At 47.9% G+C, this 21,191-nt stretch overlaps 4 protein-coding genes across 4 annotated transcripts; 2 read left to right on the plus strand and 2 right to left on the minus strand.

Annotated features, from left to right (window-relative positions):
* Positions 1–292: 292 nt before the first annotated feature.
* PtA15_3A234 (uncharacterized protein) lies at positions 293–4,642 on the minus strand (the record flags this gene model as incomplete). The annotated part of the gene is made up of 7 exons (XM_053167182.1): positions 293–638; positions 716–3,383; positions 3,523–3,936; positions 4,016–4,070; positions 4,170–4,256; positions 4,351–4,474; positions 4,545–4,642. 7 exons carry the CDS (start codon positions 4,640–4,642, stop codon positions 293–295), a joined length of 3,792 nt encoding a protein of 1,263 aa, XP_053018424.1.
* A 1,701-nt stretch (positions 4,643–6,343) lies between these two features.
* On the plus strand, positions 6,344–8,025 carry PtA15_3A235 (uncharacterized protein; the record flags this gene model as incomplete). The annotated part of the gene is made up of 10 exons (XM_053167183.1): positions 6,344–6,406; positions 6,539–6,557; positions 6,651–6,686; positions 6,820–6,926; positions 6,998–7,035; positions 7,159–7,254; positions 7,335–7,429; positions 7,504–7,643; positions 7,750–7,863; positions 7,966–8,025. The coding sequence occupies 10 exons, from the start codon at positions 6,344–6,346 to the stop codon at positions 8,023–8,025; spliced, it is 768 nt and encodes a 255-aa protein (XP_053018425.1).
* Positions 8,026–11,581: 3,556 nt separating this feature from the next.
* On the minus strand, positions 11,582–12,378 carry PtA15_3A236 (uncharacterized protein; the record flags this gene model as incomplete). Its single annotated transcript, XM_053167184.1, has 2 exons — positions 11,582–11,787; positions 12,129–12,378. The coding sequence occupies 2 exons, from the start codon at positions 12,376–12,378 to the stop codon at positions 11,582–11,584; spliced, it is 456 nt and encodes a 151-aa protein (XP_053018426.1).
* Positions 12,379–13,365: 987 nt separating this feature from the next.
* Positions 13,366–18,701, plus strand: PtA15_3A237 (uncharacterized protein; the record flags this gene model as incomplete). The annotated part of the gene is made up of 6 exons (XM_053167185.1): positions 13,366–13,477; positions 13,671–14,030; positions 14,118–15,827; positions 15,920–17,871; positions 17,955–18,462; positions 18,541–18,701. 6 exons carry the CDS (start codon positions 13,366–13,368, stop codon positions 18,699–18,701), a joined length of 4,803 nt encoding a protein of 1,600 aa, XP_053018427.1.
* Between the last annotated feature and the right edge of the window lie 2,490 nt (positions 18,702–21,191).

A 21,191-nucleotide genomic window follows, 5' to 3' on the forward strand; every position in this document is an offset into this window, starting at 1 on the left:
CATTTATATCTGGGTATATCTAATAAGCTGGACTGATGATAAAGAAAATCCTACATAATCACAAACACAAACACAAAAGAATGTGGATCATTATTCTTGACTTGTATATACGTACCCCAGAAAAAAGCAACAACATTTGGTGAGGACGGTGAATGTCAGAAAGACAAAAACCCGCACAAGAAAGGGTAGAATACAAAAAAAAAAAAGACAACAACATGATCGTCAAGAAGTTCGAAGAAAGAAAGAGATAGAAAACAATGGTAGCTCTACAAGACTGACTGATTTGGTGGTCCTATTGAGTGTTGTTGACGGGAGCCAGCCGATCCCAAGTGAGGGGAGGAACAGGAGGCACATCCGCGCCGTCCTCGATCATAGTTTCGCCATCACTAGTGAATCGAGTCGCCACTTCGGTCCCACAGTCATCCTCGGGCTCGTCGTGCGGCCGGGGGATCCATTGGGTCCCGGAGTGCGGGAGATCCTCGGCCGGGCCATAGCCCCCCTCCTCCTCGAAATCCAACGGGCCCAGTCTCGGCTCATACGCGCCGCCGAAGTGCGGCTGGTTGAAGGTGATCGGGATCACGCTCGTCCCATCCGACCTCCGCCCAGGAGGCCCCGGTGCGAGATATTCTTGCGGGTAGCTGCCAGAAAGAAAAAAAAGCAAACTCGTCAGCGTTTGCCGGTTCTGTGTCCTGTTCCTGTCGGGAGACATACATACCTTGCAAATTGGCCGGAGTAATGGGGCAGATGGCTCCGATCTGGTCTCGGGGGCGCAAAGTTTCCGAAGCTGCTGGCATAGCTGTCGTATCTGTCGCGAAGGCCAGCCGAGTGGATCTGATAGCTGCCCGATCTCTGCGGCTCGATGCGCGCCTCCTCGTCGAGCGGGATCTGGTACTCGGGGTCGAGGGACGGATAAGAAGGGTGGAGACCCTCGTCGATGTTGCTTGTCCGAGGGGAGGAGAAGCCCGACGAGCCGGGCTGATCCTCGCCCCCGAGCTGGCTCTTCGGCCGCGAGATCTGCAGGGCTGTCTGGCGGTGCTTCCGCAGCATCCTCCGCTTCATCACGCCGCCCACGAGGGCTAGGATCAGCACGCCGATCGAGAAGCCCAAGCCGACCGAAATCACCGTGATCTTCCCGCCCGTGCTCACTTGGTATCCTTGCTCCTTGCTCGGCGAGCTGCTTGGTAAGAGCGTCTGGCCGATCCACGACGAGCTCGCCGGGCTCTTTTCCGCAGCAGCTGATTTCCGCTCATCCTCCTTCCTCACAGGGCTGCCCGAGCTGCTCTCCGTGCTCGAGCTTTGGCTGTGCGCCGAGCTGCGAATGTTGGATTGGCTGGCTGTTGAGGTGCGCACGCTCTTGCCGGGCTGGGAGCTGTCCACCTGTTCAGAAGTCGCGTGCGATCGGGTAAGGTTGAAGGACTGGGTGCTGTTATAGGTCGCGATCCTCTTGGAATCCTGCAACGGCTGGCCCACGGTGCGGGCGGGCGTCTTGCTCAGTTGTTGGCCCGAGAAGCCCGAGGAAGAGTTCTGGACGGCGATCCGCCATTCATTAGATGTCTGGTGCTTGGCACTCGACTCCTGCTCGTTGGTTGCCGTTGTTTTCGTCTCCGAGTTCAAGAACGGCTCCCGTGAGTCCGAAACCGTGCGGGTCGAGTCTTGGGTTTCCTTTGTTCGAGTGTCCGTCGAAGAGCTGGAACTCATGCTCGCTTGAAGCAACGCATCCGAGGAGCTCGAGTTATTTGGCATCGATGGACCACCCGAGGGAAGAGCCGATAGTCTAGCGGGCGGTTCTTTGTCCAAGGACTTAGTCTTTGGGCTGGCTAGCCCTCCCAGCGCAAGATTTGACGAATTCAACCCCATTGCGGTATCTGAAGACAAGGCTTGATTATTCACCGGTGGCTTAGAATTCGCCGCAGTGTTGTAATAATTCTTCCCAGTGTTGCCATTGATTGGGAGAGGTGCAACATTATTGAGGTCGGCTTTGGTGGAATACCCCGATGAGTGCTGGGCGCTCTGCTGCAGAGCAGCCGGGCTTTTAAGGTTGCCAAGCCCTGTCTGGTTGAGCGCGTACAGCTCCGTTGAATTGCGGCAGCCAATCTGAGGGAACGTTTGAGTATTTGGTCCTTTCGAGTTATGCGCAACTCGGCAGGGAGGAGGGAGGTCGACTAGAGAGGTCAAGTTGGATAGAGTACTATTCAGAGTTGGGATTATTTCCCGGAGGGGCGAATTGAGGCCGTCTGGAGTAGATACTTGGGAGGTTTGGTCTTTCGCGGGAGGCTTCCTGCTAGCTGCGCTGCTGGAAAATGGCTCGGAGGGAGAAACGTGGTCGACTGGAGCGGTCAGGTCGGACAAAGAACTATTGAGAGTTGGAATTATTCCCGGGAAGAGGGAACCGAGGCTGTCTCCGGACTGTCCGTCTGAAGACGATACTTGGGAAGTCCGATCTTTTGGCGTCCCCGCGGGGGGCTTCCTGCTAGCTGCGCTGCTGGAAAATGGCTCGGAGGGAGAAACGTGGTCGACTGGAGCGGTCAGGTCGGACAAAGTGCTATTGAGAGTTGGAATTATCCCCGGGAAGAGGGAACCGAGGCCGTCTCCGGACCGCCCGTCTGAAGAAGATACTTGAGAAGCTTGATCTTTCGGCGTTTTCACGCCAGACTTCCTGCTAGCTGTGCTGCTTGCAGATGTCACCACAGGATATGAGGTAGAGGTCTCGTTTGTCTGTTGGTTTGCCGTTTCTTGTTGTTGGCTGCTGTACTCTTCCCGCGTGGTTGTAGTCTGGGGGGTAGTTTTCCATCGAGAGTTATCAACGTTTTTGGGCCTTCGATCGTCTCCGTTGTTATCTATGACAGAAGCGCTTCCAGGTAGATCACCCGGCAAGCCTTGCCACTCTGCCTTTTCATTGACTGTGGATTGTCCATGTGCAGTGGCATTCAGTTGGGTGGACTCTTCCCGTGTTATTTCAGTCTGGGGGGTCACTTGCGATCGAGAGTTGTCGATTGGTTGGGGAGTCCGATCATTTCCATAGCTACTTGTGACAGACGAGTCAAAGCTTCCCGGGAAATCAGCCGGCAAATCGTGGAGCTCTGACATGTCATCTGCGGCGGATTTCCCTTTCGCTGAGGCCTTTTGCTGCTGTGAGCTGGCAAGGCTGGCTGGGAACGAAGATGACACGGAACTTGTGCCGTTGATGTTTGAGGATATTTCAGCTCCTTGTGTGATCCGGGCCGACTGAGTGCTTGGGACATGCGTTGACTGATCGGCATGTCTTGTTGGGTTTCCCGAGGCAGCCTTCGAAGACTTCGGGGAAGGCGCAAAGTCATCGAGTACCGTGTGCGTTTTGTCATCCGCATTTGAAGTGTCTAGTAAGGGTCCAAAAGCTGAAGTATCTACAAAGTATTGAGAAAGCGGTAAACAAAAGGTGGAGATTAGCATACCCAGAGTAAAACTTCGGGGCACTGGGCTTGTGGGGCTAGACTGGATTTCGAGTTGAGTTGCTTTAGAAGATGGACAAAGTTTAGAACACACTTTGGTTTATCTGATCACCATCTGCGCCAGTTAGGCTATTGTGATTGGGTTGCAATTGAGAGTTATTGGTTTTTGTTCGACTTTGTCCTTTTTGATAGCTTCCTGTGTCCGAAGATTCTAGCCTTGCCAGTGGATCTATTGGTAAAGCTTGCAAGCCTGATGTGAGATCTGAGGCCGGCTTCCCTTTTCGCGAGGGTTTTCCTGGCTGTGAGCTGGTCGGGGTTGTTGGGAGTGATGAGAAGAGGGAGCTGATGTCATTGTTGATTGGGGCCGGCGCCGAGTGATCAGCATGTCCTGTTGGACCTGTTGAGGTGGCGCTTGACGCTTGGTGTAGAGAGTCAAAGCTCGTGGGCGTTGTCGGTAAGTTGCCAGCAGAATTTGAAGTGGCAGGCAGGGGTCCAATATTTGAGATAGCTGCAAGAGTTGATAAACGGTCAAAGCAAGCTCCAAAGAGGGTTCAATTGCTCGAGAGGGGATGGTCATCGGAGCATACCTTGACTGATGGGATTGATAACTTGGGGATTCGGGCTATTGGCGTCGGATCCAACCTGTAGAGTAAAATGTTGTCCAGTTTCAATTTTAGCTTCTTGGATAAGTATGCCTATGTAGAAGAGTTTTTCTTTCCTTTCTTTGAAAAAATTACTCACTGTGTTTGCCAGCTCTGTAAGAGGAGAATCGGTGTCAAACGGCAGATCAGGTGATCCATTGAGTGAATGTGCACCAGCGTTGTCGTGCTACCCAGAGAATCAGGACCCATATAAAGGCAGGAGTGATCAATTGAGGTTTCGCCACGCCGCTGGAGCAATCCCAAAAACAAAAGACACTCACCTGCCCAGTAGGAGAGATTGATGTTGCCGAAAAGCCAGAATGCAAAGTGGAAGGCCCATGTTTAGACGGATTGTTTGCATCGTCAGTGGTGAGAGGGCTGCTGTTCCTGAGCTGATTTGCAGAACTGACAATTTCCGGCCATCAGCCATGTGTCTAATTTAGATTTGGCATATGGCACCCCAATTCAGACTAACCTTTCCTGTTGCATTTGCTTGGTGCTGTTAAAAGTTGCAGAATTCGTTGCATGATCCTGTGGATCACCAAACGAGTTGAATGCCGAGAAGCGGGACATTTCTGCACTCCGCAATGAATGTCAGTTCAATCACTGCAAAGATGGTTCAGAACCTTGGACTCACGTCAAGGTGGACGTATACTTAGCCGAATACGCCAGTGGGCCTTGAAGGCCCTATATCTTTGTTGGGGGTCGTTTTGGCGGAGTGGTCAAGTTCAGATCTTTCGATAGGTGATGGCTGATGATAGGCTATGGCACATAGAAACCGACTGCAAAGGACTAAAAGAAGGAAGAGTGTCTATTGATCCTTTGCTGTCGGACGCGATGGTGAATCAAAGACATGCAAAAAATCAACTGGTCTGAATCATCTTCAGAAAGTGAAGTGAGATGCAAACTAGAGCTTCCCGACATGGAAACTTGTCTCCAGGCCAGATTGCTACAGCTAGATTTAGAGTCTAGTGAGCCACTTACCTAGTTGTTAACCAAGTGGACAAGGGCAAACTGTTGAAAAGAGTGAAAATAAAGTGTCCAGTGTCGAATCGAAATTGAAAGGAAAGTGGGACAAGACTCTTCGTCAACAAGCAACATGAATTAAGTAGACGGTCGCAACCAGAATTCATCCGGCCGGGGTAAATGCTGGCTGTGACGCTCAACCGGATCTGGAGGGGGCAAACGGCTGCATTAGCAACCGACGGTCACTCCGTTTTTTGGGATCGCCCGTTGGTGAACGGGTATGGGCCGGACTTGTTTCAACGACCGGCTGGACTGGCATTTGGAATTTTTTTCTGCCGGTCTTCCAGAGCTCATCAGGTTGAACGGAGAGAGCCTTGAAAGACTCTCAGGAGTGAAACGTCTGGCCCCCGTGCTCTTTAAATGGATGTTTCCTTGTTTGAGCAACCAAGAGGGAACCTTTGATAGAGCGCTTCCGGTAACCACGCTCGCAGAAATCCTGCACGAAGGGTTGTTTGATACATAGTCGCGGGTCAATCCAGATTCTCCAGGATCTGCGAGCACCTGGTGCTGAATTCCTCGTTCGGCACGGCCGGAGCAGTGTGGAGTAGGAGGGGGCGAGTCGGTCTTGGTCTACGGTGACTGTCAGACTGAGATTAAGAGAGCGAAAGAAGTACGGGGGGCTTTTCACTTCCTCGCCTCATGATAGAAACGCTGAATGCCACTAGCATAGTCTAAGTCTGGCGTTGCTTCGAATGTCCAGCAGCAAGACTCTTCAGCTTACCCCAACTGTGGATGCTCAAGGTAAAAGTGCCCTTGCCTTTCTTATCATCCCGGACCGATCTTTTCCGGTGCCGGCTCGGTGGCTTCTCTTTCTGGGCTGGGCGGAGATGTCACAGGGTTCTTCTCGATCTGTCCAGTTTGAGAGATTTCACAGCGCACCAGGCTCTGATCGCTGGAGAAAACAGGGCTTTCGAAGGGGCTCAAGTCACCATCATCATCATCATCATACTCTGACAGAACCCAATCGTTAACGATCTCAGCCTCAATCGTACCAAGGAGCCAAATCGACTGCCAACGCACATCATAATCTCACCCAACATCTTGTCATTCACGCCCCAGCTGACCTGATCAAGGACGACAAAGTTCGGCTTACTAAAACAGATTTGACTGGTTAATTACTATCGTAAAGGAGCCCCACCGACAGGTAATCGTCTCGTGTTGTATTATTAGCAAGAATCATCAGCTAACCGACCAATTCATCGTTCCTGTTTCCTATCTAACCAACCTCAGCCAATCTCTGTTGACGTCATGACAAGCCGCGCGGAACTGCTCGCTTGGGTCAATGACCTACTTCAATTCAGCTACACCAAAGTTTGTCAACTGTGTATTGCCCGGCTCTTTATCTTCCAAATGCAGTCTTTCCCATAGAATTCTATTTCTACCTGGCTGCGTCAATGGCGTTGTGCTGACCACATTTCCTCTTGCCTGCCGGTGTTAATTCAGATCGAGCAATGCGGTAGTGGTAAGTAGGAATTCGGTCTGTTATCCAAACCTAATTATAATCAAGGATGATTGAAACCGCTTCCACCCTCGTATTCTTTCTTTTTCCCAACAGGTGCCGCTTATGCTCAAATCATCGATTCAATTTACCGTGGGTCACCCAATCGACCGTCTTAAGACGAATAGCCTATTCAGCATCCTGATTATCATCCACGGCGCTTGCAGAATGAGATCGTTGACCCATTCTTTTGTTCCAACCTGCTCCTCATAATTCGCCGATCCAGAGGATGTGCCGTTGACTCGAGTAAAGATGAACGCCAATCAGGAATACGAATACTTGAATAATTTCAAAGTTATACAAGCAGCTTTCAAAAAACATCAGATTGACAAAGTCGGTATTTGACTAGCCTCGAACTATGCAAAACAGTTGTATGAACTCACATGTTCCCTGGTGCTCTCCAGCCCGTCCCCGTAACAGCTTTGATCAAGTGCAAGATGCAGTGAGTGATTATGCTCGGTCTATTGATTTCGACTTCAACCCGATCATTTTCAGCATGTTCAATAATTCTGCGGACATCTCCCATCACCGGCTTCCCCGTTTTCTGTTTGCTTCTATCATTCAGAGATAACCTTGAATTTCTACAGTGGCTCAAGAAGTATTGGGATATGCATTATCCTGGTGGAAATTATGATGCAGTGGCCAGACGAAAAGGCGCGCCGTGAGTGATGAAATTTGAACGGAAGCTGTCCTGGATCTGGTTGGCTTACCATGCAGTTCGTTTGTAAACCGCGGGCACAGTGCGGACCCAAATCCATTGATCGCGGCCGGAGCTCCACCCAAGACTGCTTCCAATGGCGCTGGTCGAACTGGCAAAGCTTTGGGAATGTCAACTGGTCAGCTGAATCAATTGGCCCTTTGCTACCCACACCGGCTCGGTTCATTCTAAACATTTTCGTTCTCCGATCAGGAATGGGCGCCAGGGCTACTAGTAGAACGGGTACCACACTTGGAACTCAGAAAGAAATCGAAAACTTGACGACTCAGTTGGAGGAATTTAAACTCAGCATGGAAGGATTAGAAAAAGAACGCGACTTTTACTTCAACAAAGTCAGTCAATCATCCTTCTCCTCCAAACATATTACCTACATCTGCGATGAAAAGATATGAAACCTTGACACGGCTTGCTAATTTCGATTTGCTGCTTTTCCTTTAGTTGCGGGACATTGAAATTTTGATTGGTGCTAGGGTGGATTCTAAAGATGCAAAAGTATCAGACACCGAGTTGGAGAACTTGAAACAGATGCAGGCAATTTTGTATTCAACGGAGGTAAGTGGTTTTTTGCTTTCATTTGATTCTGAGAGAAAGTTCTGTCGAAGCTGATTACCGATACAAACTTTGAATTCTCTTTTGGCCTAAATGTGTTTTTAGGAGGGATTTGAAGTACCTGAAGTGGATGCCGGACTAGTTGATGAAGAGGAAACATTTTAAGACTCGTCCTTCCCTCTCTCTCTTAAGCTATTTCTTTTTACAAGAGGAACAAAGAACTCCCCCCCCCCCCCAAGAATAACATAAAATCAACAATGGCTCTACTTGTCTAAGACCTCTCAGCTTTTCTGCCAGTCTACACACCTTGTTTCTCTTGCTGGCTTATTATCCTCGTTACATTTGGAAGCCCCCCCTCAAATCACACGCAATAAAGGTTGCTTTTTGATCCATCTATTTTATCTTTATTTTTTCATGAATTGTACAACTTGACTGCTCCAGGCCCTGATCCTCCCTCTTCTTACCTTGAGTTCAGTGTTCATATTGGCCTTGACCTTTTTCTTATCTTCCTTCCATCTTTGACTTCCTTAGAAAGAAAACAAAAATAATTGAAGAAACTTAGATCAACTGGCAGAGTACTTGTTCTGCCTTCTGCCTTCTATTTTCTAGGAACAGTGTCAAATTAATGCATCAGCAGAAAAAAACATACATTCTTTTGCAGATAAACATTCTCCAGATCAGTGAAACAAAAAGAAACATGCCTGTAGGCCTTTTATGCAACAGCAGAAAAATAGGTATATTCTTTTGCAGCTGAACATGCTCCAGATCAGGGAAATAAAAAAGAAAGAGGCCCGTAGGCCTATTGACACCCACTGTACTAGCAGGTTGCTGGATTGGTTTTTTTGATCCCCATTTTGTTTAGTTGGGGCTATGAGATTTTCTTTGTTTTTTTTACGGACTTACTTCGCGCACTGCGAAAAGCTCTTCGCGCACTGTGCAGTGCGCGAAGTTTGCAAACACTTCGCGCACTGCGCGTGAAGGGCGCAACTTTTTCAAATTATTTTTTGACCAATCAATAGACAAGCTTATTATTGTCCTCTGTGAATTTATTTGGAGTTTTTTGAAGCTTCCTTGTATGCTTAAAAATCCCACCAATAAAAAAAACAAGTACAGCCATTTGGGGACCTGGAATTCATATTCCCACAGGCCAAAAAATCCAATTAATTTATTGAATCATATTAAACATGTATTTAAAAGTTTTAGAACTTTTTGGCCACTTTGTACAAGGACAAGGCTTTCAAAAACCAGTAACTGTTTCTCAAGATATGCCAAAATGCGCCAGTAAGTGGTGAACTTTCCTAATTTTTGAAAGCCTTATTCTTGCACAAAGTGGCCAAAAAATTCTAAAAAGTTTGAATTCATATGTATCATTATTCACTAAATTATTTGGATTTTTTGACTGGTGGGAATATGAATTCCAGGTCCCCAAATGGCTGTACTTGTTTTTTTTATTGGTGGGATTTTTAAGCATACAAGGAAGCTTCAAAAAACTCCAAATAAATTCACAGAGGACAATAATAAGCTTTTCTATTGATTGGTCAAAAAATAATTTGAAAAAGTTGCGCCCTTCACGCGCAGTGCGCGAAGTGTTTGCAAACTTCGCGCACTGCACAGTGCGCGAAGAGCTTTTCGCAGTGCGCGAAGTAAGTCCGTTTTTTTATTGGTTTTAGATTTTTCTGCATTTTTTTTGCATTTTAAGTTTTCTCCATTTTTAGTTTTATTCTTTATTTTATCTGAGTTCCGTATTTAAGTTTTCAGTATTTCCAAGGCTCCAACAGTAGTATTTATTATGCCTTGGTCAATTTTTTTTTTTGTGTTTATTGAAGGTGTTTGTTTGCAGGTCTGCGCATCATTGAGGTGGGGTTCAAGTACTAGTCTAGGATGTTGTACACTTTGGACAATTTTTGACATTGTCCACCGCAAGTCACGCTCGCTTCGCAAATCTTGCAGGGTTCGTCTGCGGATGCCAGCGCAACGAGCGCAGCCAACAGGGGGGCCATAACGAACACGGAACACTTCATTTTGGTCTAGGAGGCTGAGTCTGCCAGGGAAAGTGCAATTAGCCGAGGGTCGAACACAGGTTTTGGGGGTTGATTAGCTCGATGGATTCAGAGGCAGCCTGAAGCGATGGTTCTTACTGATACGGTTAGGACGGCGGTAAGGCTATCAGTACTTGTGATGGTTATATATCGTGGAGTGTCGAGGTTGCTTGCCAGGTCGAGGCGGACTAAGCCTTCCAGGGTGGCAGAGCCCGTCCAAACGGCAAATCTCTCCCCCCTCCAACCTACTTGTAATGGGTTGAGCAGGGTAAAGAGGCCTGACAGGAAGCAGTAGTTTATTTGGTCATATGTGGATGTGCCGAGTTGGCCATGTAAGTATTACCATCCGGTATAGCAAATAGGCAAAGTATGGATGCCACTGACTGGGCTGCCAGCAAAGCGGCTACAAACTCAGAGCAAATTCGGAATCGAAATCGCAAATATCTTGAGAATTTTTTAATGGATTGATTGCAAAAAAGCTACAATGGAGTCGGTGTATCTTTCTTCCCTCTGTCTTTCCATCATGGCTTACCGAGTAGGATAGAAAGTGGTAAAGAAAACGTCTGGAGAATTAAAAAATGCAAGCAATCAAGCAATCGATTATCCCTTTCCGGAGTGCATTAACGCAATTTATCTCTCTTTTCCTCTTACCCATTGACATTAGGCCCTCCTAGAAACTTGATGTTAAGCGTGCAGCTGTCTCGCCGGGAGAGAGAAAGTTTCGTTGGCACAGGCGCACTGGGAGGAAAAAGGTAGCCAGCTCCCAGCGCGAGATTCTGGACTTGCTTGAAGGATCCATACTGCAGTCTCGGGCTAACGTGAGGGTGACTCGACGCGGATTAGTCTAGAAGTGAATGCAAGATAGCATTAGGGAGGCCTCCAGTGCCATGCCGAAAGAGGTACAGCTACCGGCGCAATCGTCATGGGGAAACCGTTGACTTTTTCTCTACCAGACTGATTGGATGCTTTTTTTTGCATTCAAGCCTCTCTCTTTTTGGCGTTGCTATCTATTTCTTCACCGGGGGGATTGGGCCTTTTAGGGCTTAAGACTAAGCGGGGAGTTCTAAAAAGGCCAATCAAGAATTGATTCAATTCCGAAGGCGGCCTTCCTGCTTTCAAGTGTTGTTGCTCACGTGTTTGACTGGTCACTGGGGATGGCAAAAGGGTTTTTCAACCGCGACTCGTCTTGGCAAATCGGATGCAATTCCACCGCGCGCATCACTGACGCCGTGCTCCTTCCGTGCATGGCCCGAATCCCATTTGCACATCAGTCCCTCTGCGGTTTGAATCAATACTTTACAACTCTCTTTTTTGTGCAATGAGAAGAAGGGTCACCACGGGCCTCAGGAAAAGATTCCTTTGTTATTTTAACTCATCCAAGGTGAACAAATTATGAGTCCTTTGATGCACTTTCCGCCAAGAAAATGGTTGCCCGAAAGCCCATGAGTGGCAGTGCCCAGTTTGTGTTGCTTTTTTTGTGCGTTTTTTCTTATTTCTTCTTTTTAAGTGTTTTTATTTTATTCTTTATTTTTTGGGAGGCAAGGGGAAGGCAAGGTTGCTGATGGAGTGGCTTTGCTTGGATGAGATCCAGGAGGATCAAGTTGTATCAACATTTCAATGGTTTGTAACTTTTTGTATGATTTTTGCACTTTCAAATCCACAAGCAAGTAATGGCCGAGGGCCTAGGCCCTGAGTCTCGCACCATTCTTTGTGTCGTATCCGTAGGTCTTCACTGCGTCACTGCCGCCTCCGCCCGACTCGCCAATGAAACTTGCCGCCGCAGTGAATCCATCATCGGTTGTGACATGCATGGCGGACGAGATGGGAACCAGCGCAGCTGCCAGGAAGGCAGCGATAAGGCTAAAATGCTTCATAATGATACTGGGTTCTGATGATTTTAAGCGTGAAGCTGCAGGGTCGAACACACAGGCTCTTGAATGAATGGGAGAAAGTATGGAGCGGTGCTACTTGCTGATACGGTTATGCCGGAGGTAATAGCATCAATAATTTGGTTGTTTATATATGCTTGAGCTTGCTTGCCAGGTTGAGGGAGTGAAAAGTAGCAAGCACAGCGGACCAATTGTTCAGATGTATTTCTTTGCTTTCCTTCAATGAGCCACTGATAATTTCCCAAAAAAACATGATTTGCGGCACCAATCTCTTGGGTTTTCAGCAAATGCAGGGATCTACTGCCCATTAAGCTCACCTTCACCTCAGCTCTGTGCTCACTTTGCATCTTGGAGAGCGGCAAGCACTCATAAGCTTCCATGGGGGTCAATCCAAAACTCACTTTCTTTGAAATTGCATGTGCAAGTGCCAAGCCCCCCCTGCGGGAGGGTGCTGCCGCCTCGCGACTCGCGAGCCACCAGGGGTTAAGTTCGGGGGGATCGGACCGCCTGCTGACCATTGCAAGCGACCCTATCGATCCCTTGTGAGGTTGTGATGCTGCGATGGCCATGGCCAGCTGGCAGTGCTGCATAGATCGTAGGGGGAGGGTTCTACAAAACACATGTATCTATCTTGCAGGGGCAAGGAGATGCTTCTTGCGGCTGGGTTTCATCCGATCTTCGGCCCCGAGCTGTTCAGCGCGCGTATCGGCTTCTTGGGTGTTTTGAAACGGGTTTTTTTCATGTCAAATTTTATCTGCACCTTCTGTACATAAGGCTCGCCCGGAAAGATCCGATGGCCACGTAAACTTTGGTGGGCTTCCTCCGCTTGCAAGAAACGGAGCCATTCGCCTTTCTCCGGCTGCCTCTACACAGATTATCCTGAGCCGTGGCCATATTGTTTTAGCCTTTGGTATTTTTTCTTTCTCGGTTGGTGCAACGGCAACCAGAACTACACAGTCCCTTTCCGCTTTCGATCTGCTGGATACAGAACCTTGCCTTGTCCCTTGTCTCCCGATTCCGCCCCTTTCCGCCCTCCCTTGCCGAGGCTGCTATCCCCAGGTCGAGCTGAAAAAGCCAACAGCAAACAGACAAAAAGCCTGGCAGAAAGCTATTGTCCGATACTTTGCATACACAATTGACTATATTAATCAGCCCACATCTCTGCCCTAACCCACATCCCCATCCATCTTCTCACCACAAAACATCAACCCAGCAAAAAAAAAAATATCACTCACGTGTCGGGGCCCATTGGATAGGTGACACAAGCAGTACATATCAACGTGAAACAGTTCTTATCGCCAGGGTAAGCTCACTCGGTCCCTCATCATTCCTCTCCCGGAATCTTCGGCTTCTTGCTGAATTCTTTGTCGTTCTACTCCACTCTCCCAATCCTTCCTCATCTTCAGACCGTCACTCACCGGTACATAATATGTAAGCTTTAAAAGCCATTGTTTCTCAACATTTTTACTCCCAGCCAGAAAAGACTTCTAACCGTTGGCATGTTGCCTTGTCCTTTGCAGAATACACGTAGCATCGTTGGCGAGAAGTTGTCGAATTTGATGTCCATATCGTCGGGAATGGCTGTCGAAACAACCCTGGAAGTGACCGAGCTTCCCACCAGTCCAGAACATGCCCAAGATACGGCGGAGCCATCCCAGGATAATCTCGCTTCAGCTGACCCGGAACCCGGTTAGTCCTCAAAATTCATTATTCCAGGCACCCTTCCTATCTTCTGTTCTACCATCATCATCCGCCTTCCTCCAGATTCCTACCTTTTCCCTTCAGCAAAATATCAAATTGCAGGTTTTCTCGACACCGAAAAATTCCGTCAACTTCTGTCGATTGTCGCTAATCTTGACTTTTGTCTCTGTTTTCCTTGCAGCCGGATTCCAACTTTCGATTTTCATCCCTCGCCCGAACTTTTGCTCAGAGGTCAACCTGACACCCGGTCAATCGGTCAATGGAGACCAAGAACCCGAATCTGCGTATATCGAGCTCATCTTACCTGTCAACGGGCCAGAGACCATCCGAGAACTCCAGCAATCCGTAATCGAATCAGCTGAAGGCTGGTGGCTTGGCGCTATCGGCTTGACCAGCGTCGAACTTGATCAAAACGGCAAACCTGACCCCCAGCAGCCGTCTACTCGAAACGTTTTTGGAGAATTTGCGGAGTTATCGTCCGCCTTTACCTCCGAAAAATTCAAGGATCCCACTGTGAAGCGGGCGTTACTAGCTGTCAACAGTTCAGTCCTATTTAGTTCCTCATTTTTTTGTGTCCCTTCAGAGTCCATTTTTACTGATTTTGTTATCGTTATTGTTCAATAACCAGTCGACTATACTGAATACTCGGCCCGTTTGCACGTCATCAGACTGCGAGATGTGTTGTACTCTCAAGCCCCAGGCCTGTTAGTGGGGAACCCAACTCCTTTCCCCCCCTACGATCCATCTCAAATCGGTATCGCGGGCGCTGTTAGCCTTTTCTCCTCGGTTAGAGGAGACCAAGGCACTACCTCTGCTGATTTACCGCCTCCCGAGCAAAATTCGACCGATCAGCCGAGTCCAGGTTCGAGCAAAAACAAAAAGAAGAAGAAACCGGCACAACCATCTTCATCAATTGTCGCTACACCTCAAGCTACCACAGAACCTATTGCCCAAGAGTCAATCATTGAGAGTTTGGCCACCTATCGCTTCAATCCCGCCAATTCGCTTGGAGTATTCAACGGATTAAAAGGCGACCACCCAGAAAACCGCGAACAAATTCCTTCTGCTCGCTATCTCAAGTCCTTTGCTCTTTCGACCTGGAATTCACCTCCACATCATTATCGCTTACGTGGCCAGTTTCTCTATCTAGCTATCACTACCCTTGAAAACGTCTCTTACGAAATTACATGCCACACAAAAGGGTTCTATGTCAATAAATCTTCGAAAACTCAATTCGATCCCTCTCCGTCCAACGACTCATCTCCTGATTCGGCTTATTTCCACACCCTCACCCAACTGATCTGTAGTCTTTCGCCGGGCTTTGTCAAGCAAGTTACCGAGACGTGGAATCGAGCTTTGAACCCGGCTTTTCCCGACTTTTTCACCTCACTCTCAATCACCAACTGCTTGCCAGCGTTCCCATGGCTCGTCAACCCAGAGAAGCCCTCTCCGGATGCCATTCGACCCCAACTAGCGTACTTAATAACGGGCAGCACTACGGCCGAGACCTTGCCGCCTGCTCGTGACTGGGCCGATGAGTTTGCACAAGCTCGAGAACTCCCCCGCAAATCGCTCGCCGAACGTATCCTGAGGGAAAGGATCTGGAGCCGGCTCCAATCTGATTTCAGCATGGCTGCCACCCGGGGAGTCATTAGCTGTAGCCGGGGCGAGGTGTCAGCTTTGAACCCTCAAGAACCAGAGTCGGCTTGGACTTATGTACTCAACAACATCCTCTTCAGTCGAGCAGAAGATCCTATAGGTGCTTACGAGCATCTTGGAGGCACTGCTGCAGCTCGCGCCATCGCGAGCAAAGATCTTCACAGCATCAAACATCTCAACCAACTCGATATTCCCGGAATCTACACCATGGGCAGCGCTGTCATCGATTATCACGGCAAACGTTGGATAGCGCAGGGTATGATCCCTGGAATCTTCCGCCCCCCAGACCTCGAGGCTGAGAAGGCAAAGGAAGACCTCGCCGCTCAACAGTCACGCATCAACGGAGGTGCGGCACACGACGACAAAGACGAAGGCGATTGGGAGAAGGTCAACGGTTCCCTTCCAGTCACACCCCAAATCGGCACAGTCAAAGTCCCAGAAGAAGTTTCCCCTCCGACTACCTATGATATTCTCTATGGAAGTGCCGACATTGAGAAACCGGAGATGGGATTGAGGTCGGATCCTAAGTTCCATCGATTGGCTGCGCAAGTTGCTTCGGGATTCAGCCTTTCTGAACACGATGTGACAGATGTCAATGGTCGATCACACCGTCTATGGCTCAGTGCAGATGTTCACGGCATTAGAGCCACCGATGGTAGATGCTATCTGATAGATCTGTGTAAGCCATCTATTCCCCTCACGAGTCCACACTTCAGCAACCTCCTCATCATACTAACTTAAATGGCCGACCTTTTTTAAAAACATTTCCAGATCGAATGGCGCCCCTTGACGTTTATTTCATTCAAAATGATATCAATGGACCCATTTTCGACGGTAAAACACCGATCTCGGAGCCGACTCTATCCAAACCTCCAGTCCAGTCTTCGCAGGACACATTTCCTCATCGATTTACCGTGATCCGAATGGAAGCAGTCAATTCCTTCAAGCAAGACAAGTTTCGGCAACTTGCCCTCAAGCACATCCAGAGGCACAAGCAGAGGCAGGAGAAAGCCTCCCAAGCGACTGCTGACTCCCAAACCGACGGAAAAGCAATCGAGGCATCTACAGAAGCACTTGAAGAAGATGTTGTTGTGGACCCAGACATGTTGACGGACGACGAATCGGAACCTTTGGGCAAAGAGAATTTCGAGTTTGCCTTCAACCCTGACGCTTTTGTCGATCGGAAGGATCAACCTTGGTCGGTCCCCGAGGACAAAGAAGATACGAACATGGCCTTGGTCAAAGAACTTTCGAAGTATGTCCGAGAACAGCTGTTAGTCGCCGTTGTCAAAGATTTATCCGAAGTCAAAGGATTGCCTGCAGATGGAAGACGGTTGAGTGACTTGCTACATTCCCATGGAGTCAACATTCGATATCTCGGTCACATCACCCATCGTTTGCAATTACTCGCCAGTGCCATCTCTGCATCGCCGGAGAAGAACAACGATCAACACGTGATTTTGCAGGCTTCGATCGGCTTACTGCAAAGTGAAATGGTCTTCCGAGCGTGCAAGCACATCTTGAACGAGATGTTACTCAGCACATCGGAGCATGAGGCTTGTCCCTGCATATCCCACTTTCTCAATTGCCTTCTAGGTCAATCAGCCGCCATTCCCTCTTCCGAGCAACCTCTCGACCCCTCTTCCCCTTGGAGAGCTTGCACTCGACAATCACTGAGAAATCAGATAACCAGTTCAATCCGTCGCCGTTACCGATATGCTCTACCAAACTCTTTCTTTACTCAAAGGCTCCCTCGCACCAAAGTTCAGATGTTGAGAGAAATCTGTACGCGCATGGGGATTCAGTTGCGCTTGCGTGATTACAACTTGAGTCCTCCATCACCCGAACCGATTACCAATGGACACACCCAGATTGTCAACGAGCAAGTCCAGAAAAATGCCGAGACGGTACCAGCCACCGAAGAGCCGGTGCCAGCTACCAATGGGCACACCAACAGTACAGACGACGAAAATTCGACTGACGCAGCAACGCCGAATGAGTCAGCAGCGCCATCTGCACCCAAGCAGCTTAAGAAGAAGAAGAAATCAAAGTCCAAGAAAGGGGCGGCTTCCTCTTCCGGGAGTGCTGACGGACAGACATTTTCACCAAACGATATCTTGAATTTACTTCCCATCGTTCGAGATTCGACCTGTCGAAGCTCTGTGGCGGATGAGTTATATGCAGAGGGCAGAAATGCATTCTCGAATGGCGACATTGCGCTTGGACAGGAGCTCTGCACAGACGCTTTGACAACGTACGAACAAGTCTTTGGATCGATACATCCGGAAATGTGCCGACATTGGCACTCGTTGGCGATTCTTTACCATCAGCTCTCCCAGCGTACCTTGGTGGAGCTTTCCGAATACAACGACAGGTTGCTCGAGCTTTCTGCAATCTACCACTCGGCCAGCAATGAGGAGGATCGCGAGAAAGTCAAGCAACGGATTGAGTCTTACCAAAGGGATCGGGAACCAGAAGCATTGAAAAACGAGATCGATACCTATATCCAACTCGCCGCCAATAATCTCCGCCAGAGTGTCATCGTGGCCGAACGGACCCTTGGATTGGATCACCCAGAAACGATCCAGCAGTATTCTGATCTCTCGGTGATGGAGTACCATCTGGGAAACACAGAGACGGCTATGAGATACACAAAGCATGCGCTAGAGCTCTGGCATTTGGTCTACGGACCTGGTTGCCATCCTGATGCATCCGCCTCCGTAGTAAGCTTAGTATTTATATCAATTTGTGACATCTTTCCGTCCAAGAACTAATCCCTATTCTTCTTTTCTATCAACAAACAAAGACCCATGCAGGCGTTCTAGCTCAATCTACACTGGATCCCAACAGATCACCCCGGGCCGATACGATCTTCGGGCTATCCCAATCGTTGATTGGAAGTTTTTTTGGGGTTGATTCAGCCAAGTTTGCTGAGGCGACATTGATACTCTCGCAGATGTTTGCACAAAGCGGGCAAAAGGAGCAAGCCATCAAATACAGCCTCGAAGCGAAGAAGTTGTATGCCAACCGATTCGGAGAAGACCACGAGCAAACCAAACAAGCCAACCAGCTGCACGACTCGATCTGCCGTTCGATCGAGGCCCAGATCAAAGGCGACGAAGAAAAAAGCGCCCGACTGGCTAAACGGCTCGGCTTGGATCCCAAACGGGCGGCTAGCTTGCGCGCTCGATTGCTGGCTTCTTCTGCCTCTTCTTCCGGCCCTTCGCCAGTTTCCGCCGAGTCTTCTCTCTCTAGCTCGGATCAACGATTAATCGGCCCCCAAGAAACTTTGCCCCGGAAAATCCGTCCTCCAAGTTAGCAATCCCTCGTTTTCTTTTTTTCTATTGACCAACTGTAAATGATTTATTAACCTTGGGTTTTTTTCTTTTCAGTAGCTCAAAATGGTACCCCAGTCAGTATCGACGACCTGGTCAAATTTATCCAGGGCACCTCTTCAACTGGCAAGTCTTCCAAAGCTAACAACGGCTTGAACAACCCGTCGACTTCGGCCGCTAGGAGCAACCGTCAATCTTCGGCCGTGAAAACCTCGTGACCTCGAAGCGCATCCAAGAGCAAAGCCCCCCGATCATATAGAGTCCATTATCACTTTTTTCTCTGCCTCTCTCTCTCTCTGTCATCTCCTGAATTTTCGGAGATCACATCCACATATTGCACACATTTGTTTTTTGCTGTTCAAAACTTGTGTTCAATCTTCTCAACTCTCGTTTTCTGCGACCTAAATACGGCCTTTTCTCTTCTGTTCATTCCTTCTGCTCCTTGCGGGATTTCTTCTCGTTTGCTATCTGTTGAGGTTCATTCAAGAAGCATATAGAGAGATAGAGGATTTGCCTCGGCGATAGAGCAAAACAAGCTTGTTTTCTGTCTCTCTCTTTCATTGTGCACTCAGTTTTCTAGAATTACATAAATACATACCTCCTAGAAGATGTATATGTGTACAGAACCCAGCATACCTAAAAACATCCCCCTCATCTGTTCCTGATGCTTTGTCCACATAATACATTCTCTTGTTCTTCAATTTTCTGTTGTTGATGATGATGATGATTACAACCGCAGTATCAAGATCACCTTTTATCTCAGTTCATATTTCCCCCTTTTTTTTATAAGCAACACCATGAAGTTGAGTAGATATTCACCCCGGGCAAATTGGGGTCATGACAGCCATACAGGCTGCATGCATGTTGCACAAAAAAGGGTCATGCTTTACGCACTACCAAAAATTATCATGTGCACTACCAAAAAGTAATGCACTCCAATAAATCTTGGAGTGCACGGTGCTCCACTCCAAAGAAATTGGAGTGGAACCCTGTCAAACTTAGTCAGTCCCTCTTCTGAGGGGCGGGCAGGGGCCCCTTGCGCGAAGCGCGAGCCTCCGAAGGAGGGACTTGGGACTAAGCGGCGAAATTTGGCGTGAGTCCTGAGTACAGCTTTCACCCATTTGGCTGGTGTGAAAGTTTGGCACCACTTTTCTATAGCATCCTGGTGGCCAAATGGGCCGCCCAGGTGCCAAATTGAAGGTCTGCATCTGGCCTTCAAGACTACATAGGCCACATTTTGATGCCTTGAATGGCCTTAAAGCTACAAGGATGTGAAGTCATGGAATCATGATTCCAGGATTGATCTTACACCATACTATTGGATAAGTACATGAAAGTTTCAATTACTTTTAATAACTACATGAAGTATGTTTATTGTTTGAATTGAACAATGAACTACATTTGGTATGCAGGCCACACATAAAATGTGCACAGGAGTTGAAAAAAACACGCTCTGCTCGCTGGGACAAGCTCGGCATGGTTTTTGAAAGCATGTCCAGAAGCTCTACAAGGGGCTTGATGGATGGTGGATGGCTGGCTGCCTGCTCAAGAAGCTAGGCTTCAAGGCCGTGCCACTCATGAGCCTATCCCGGCAGTGGTTGATGTGCAACAAAGGATTTAATGAAATTTGGGGGTTGGCCAAGCCTTGGGCCCGTCAGGATTCACGCCAAACCTCGCCGCTTGGGGTCAAGCCTCTCTGTGAGACAGAGACCCTGCGGGGCCCTCCTCCAGAGAGGCTTTGTTAAGCTTGAACCCTGTGCACTCCAAAAATTAATGGAGTGCGGTGGGCTCCCAGAAATTTTTGGCGTCACATTTTGCTGATTTTGAGGGCCATGATTAACTTTTTGGGCTCCTGTTTTTGGCTCAGAGGGTCTCAAAGGGTTGATAATAAAGATTAAACACAGACTATAATTATAGCATCAACATAAGAAAAGATAAACAAAAATACATTTTTTGGTAAATTTTCAACTGCTTTGATATTTATTTTAAAAATACAGGATCAGTCAGGGGGGATGGAGAAGGAGATGGGAAGAGTGAATATAAATGAAAAAGTTGAAAATATTTTTTATTTTTACGGACTTACTTTGTGCACTGCAAAAAACACCGCGCGCACTGCACAGTGCGTGGATTCCCAAACACTTCGCGCACTGCGGGTAAAATACACAACTTTTTGAAGATTTTTCTTGACCAATCATTGGCCTCTCTGAAATTTTTGGGAGTTTTTTGAAGCATTCTTCTATGTTAAAAAAATCATTAAAACCAAGAAGAAATGTAGGATTTGGGCACCTAAAAACAAAGGTTCTCAGAGCCCCAAAATTCCAAATGATTTATTGAGTGATGGAACATGTAAAAACACCTACTTCAGAAGTTTTTAGCCACTTTTTGTAAGGATACAGGTCTGAAAAATGAGGATAATTTAGATGCAATGTGCTAATATGTGGTGAAGTTTCTTATTTTTCAGACCCATATGCTTGCACAAAGTGGCTGAAAATTTTTGAAGTAGCTGTTCTTACATTTTTCATTACTCAATACATTATTTGAAATTTTTGGGCTATGGGAACCTTGTTTTTTAGGCGCCCAAATCCTACATTTCTTTTGGTTTTTAATGATTTTTTTAAACATAGAAGAATGCTTCAAAAACTCCCAAAAAATTCAGAGAGGCCAATGGAAAGCCTTTCTAATGATTGGTCAAGAAAAATCTTCAAACA

This window comes from Puccinia triticina, chromosome 3A, assembly GCF_026914185.1.
Source record: "Puccinia triticina chromosome 3A, complete sequence".
Classification (NCBI taxonomy): domain Eukaryota; kingdom Fungi; phylum Basidiomycota; class Pucciniomycetes; order Pucciniales; family Pucciniaceae; genus Puccinia; species Puccinia triticina.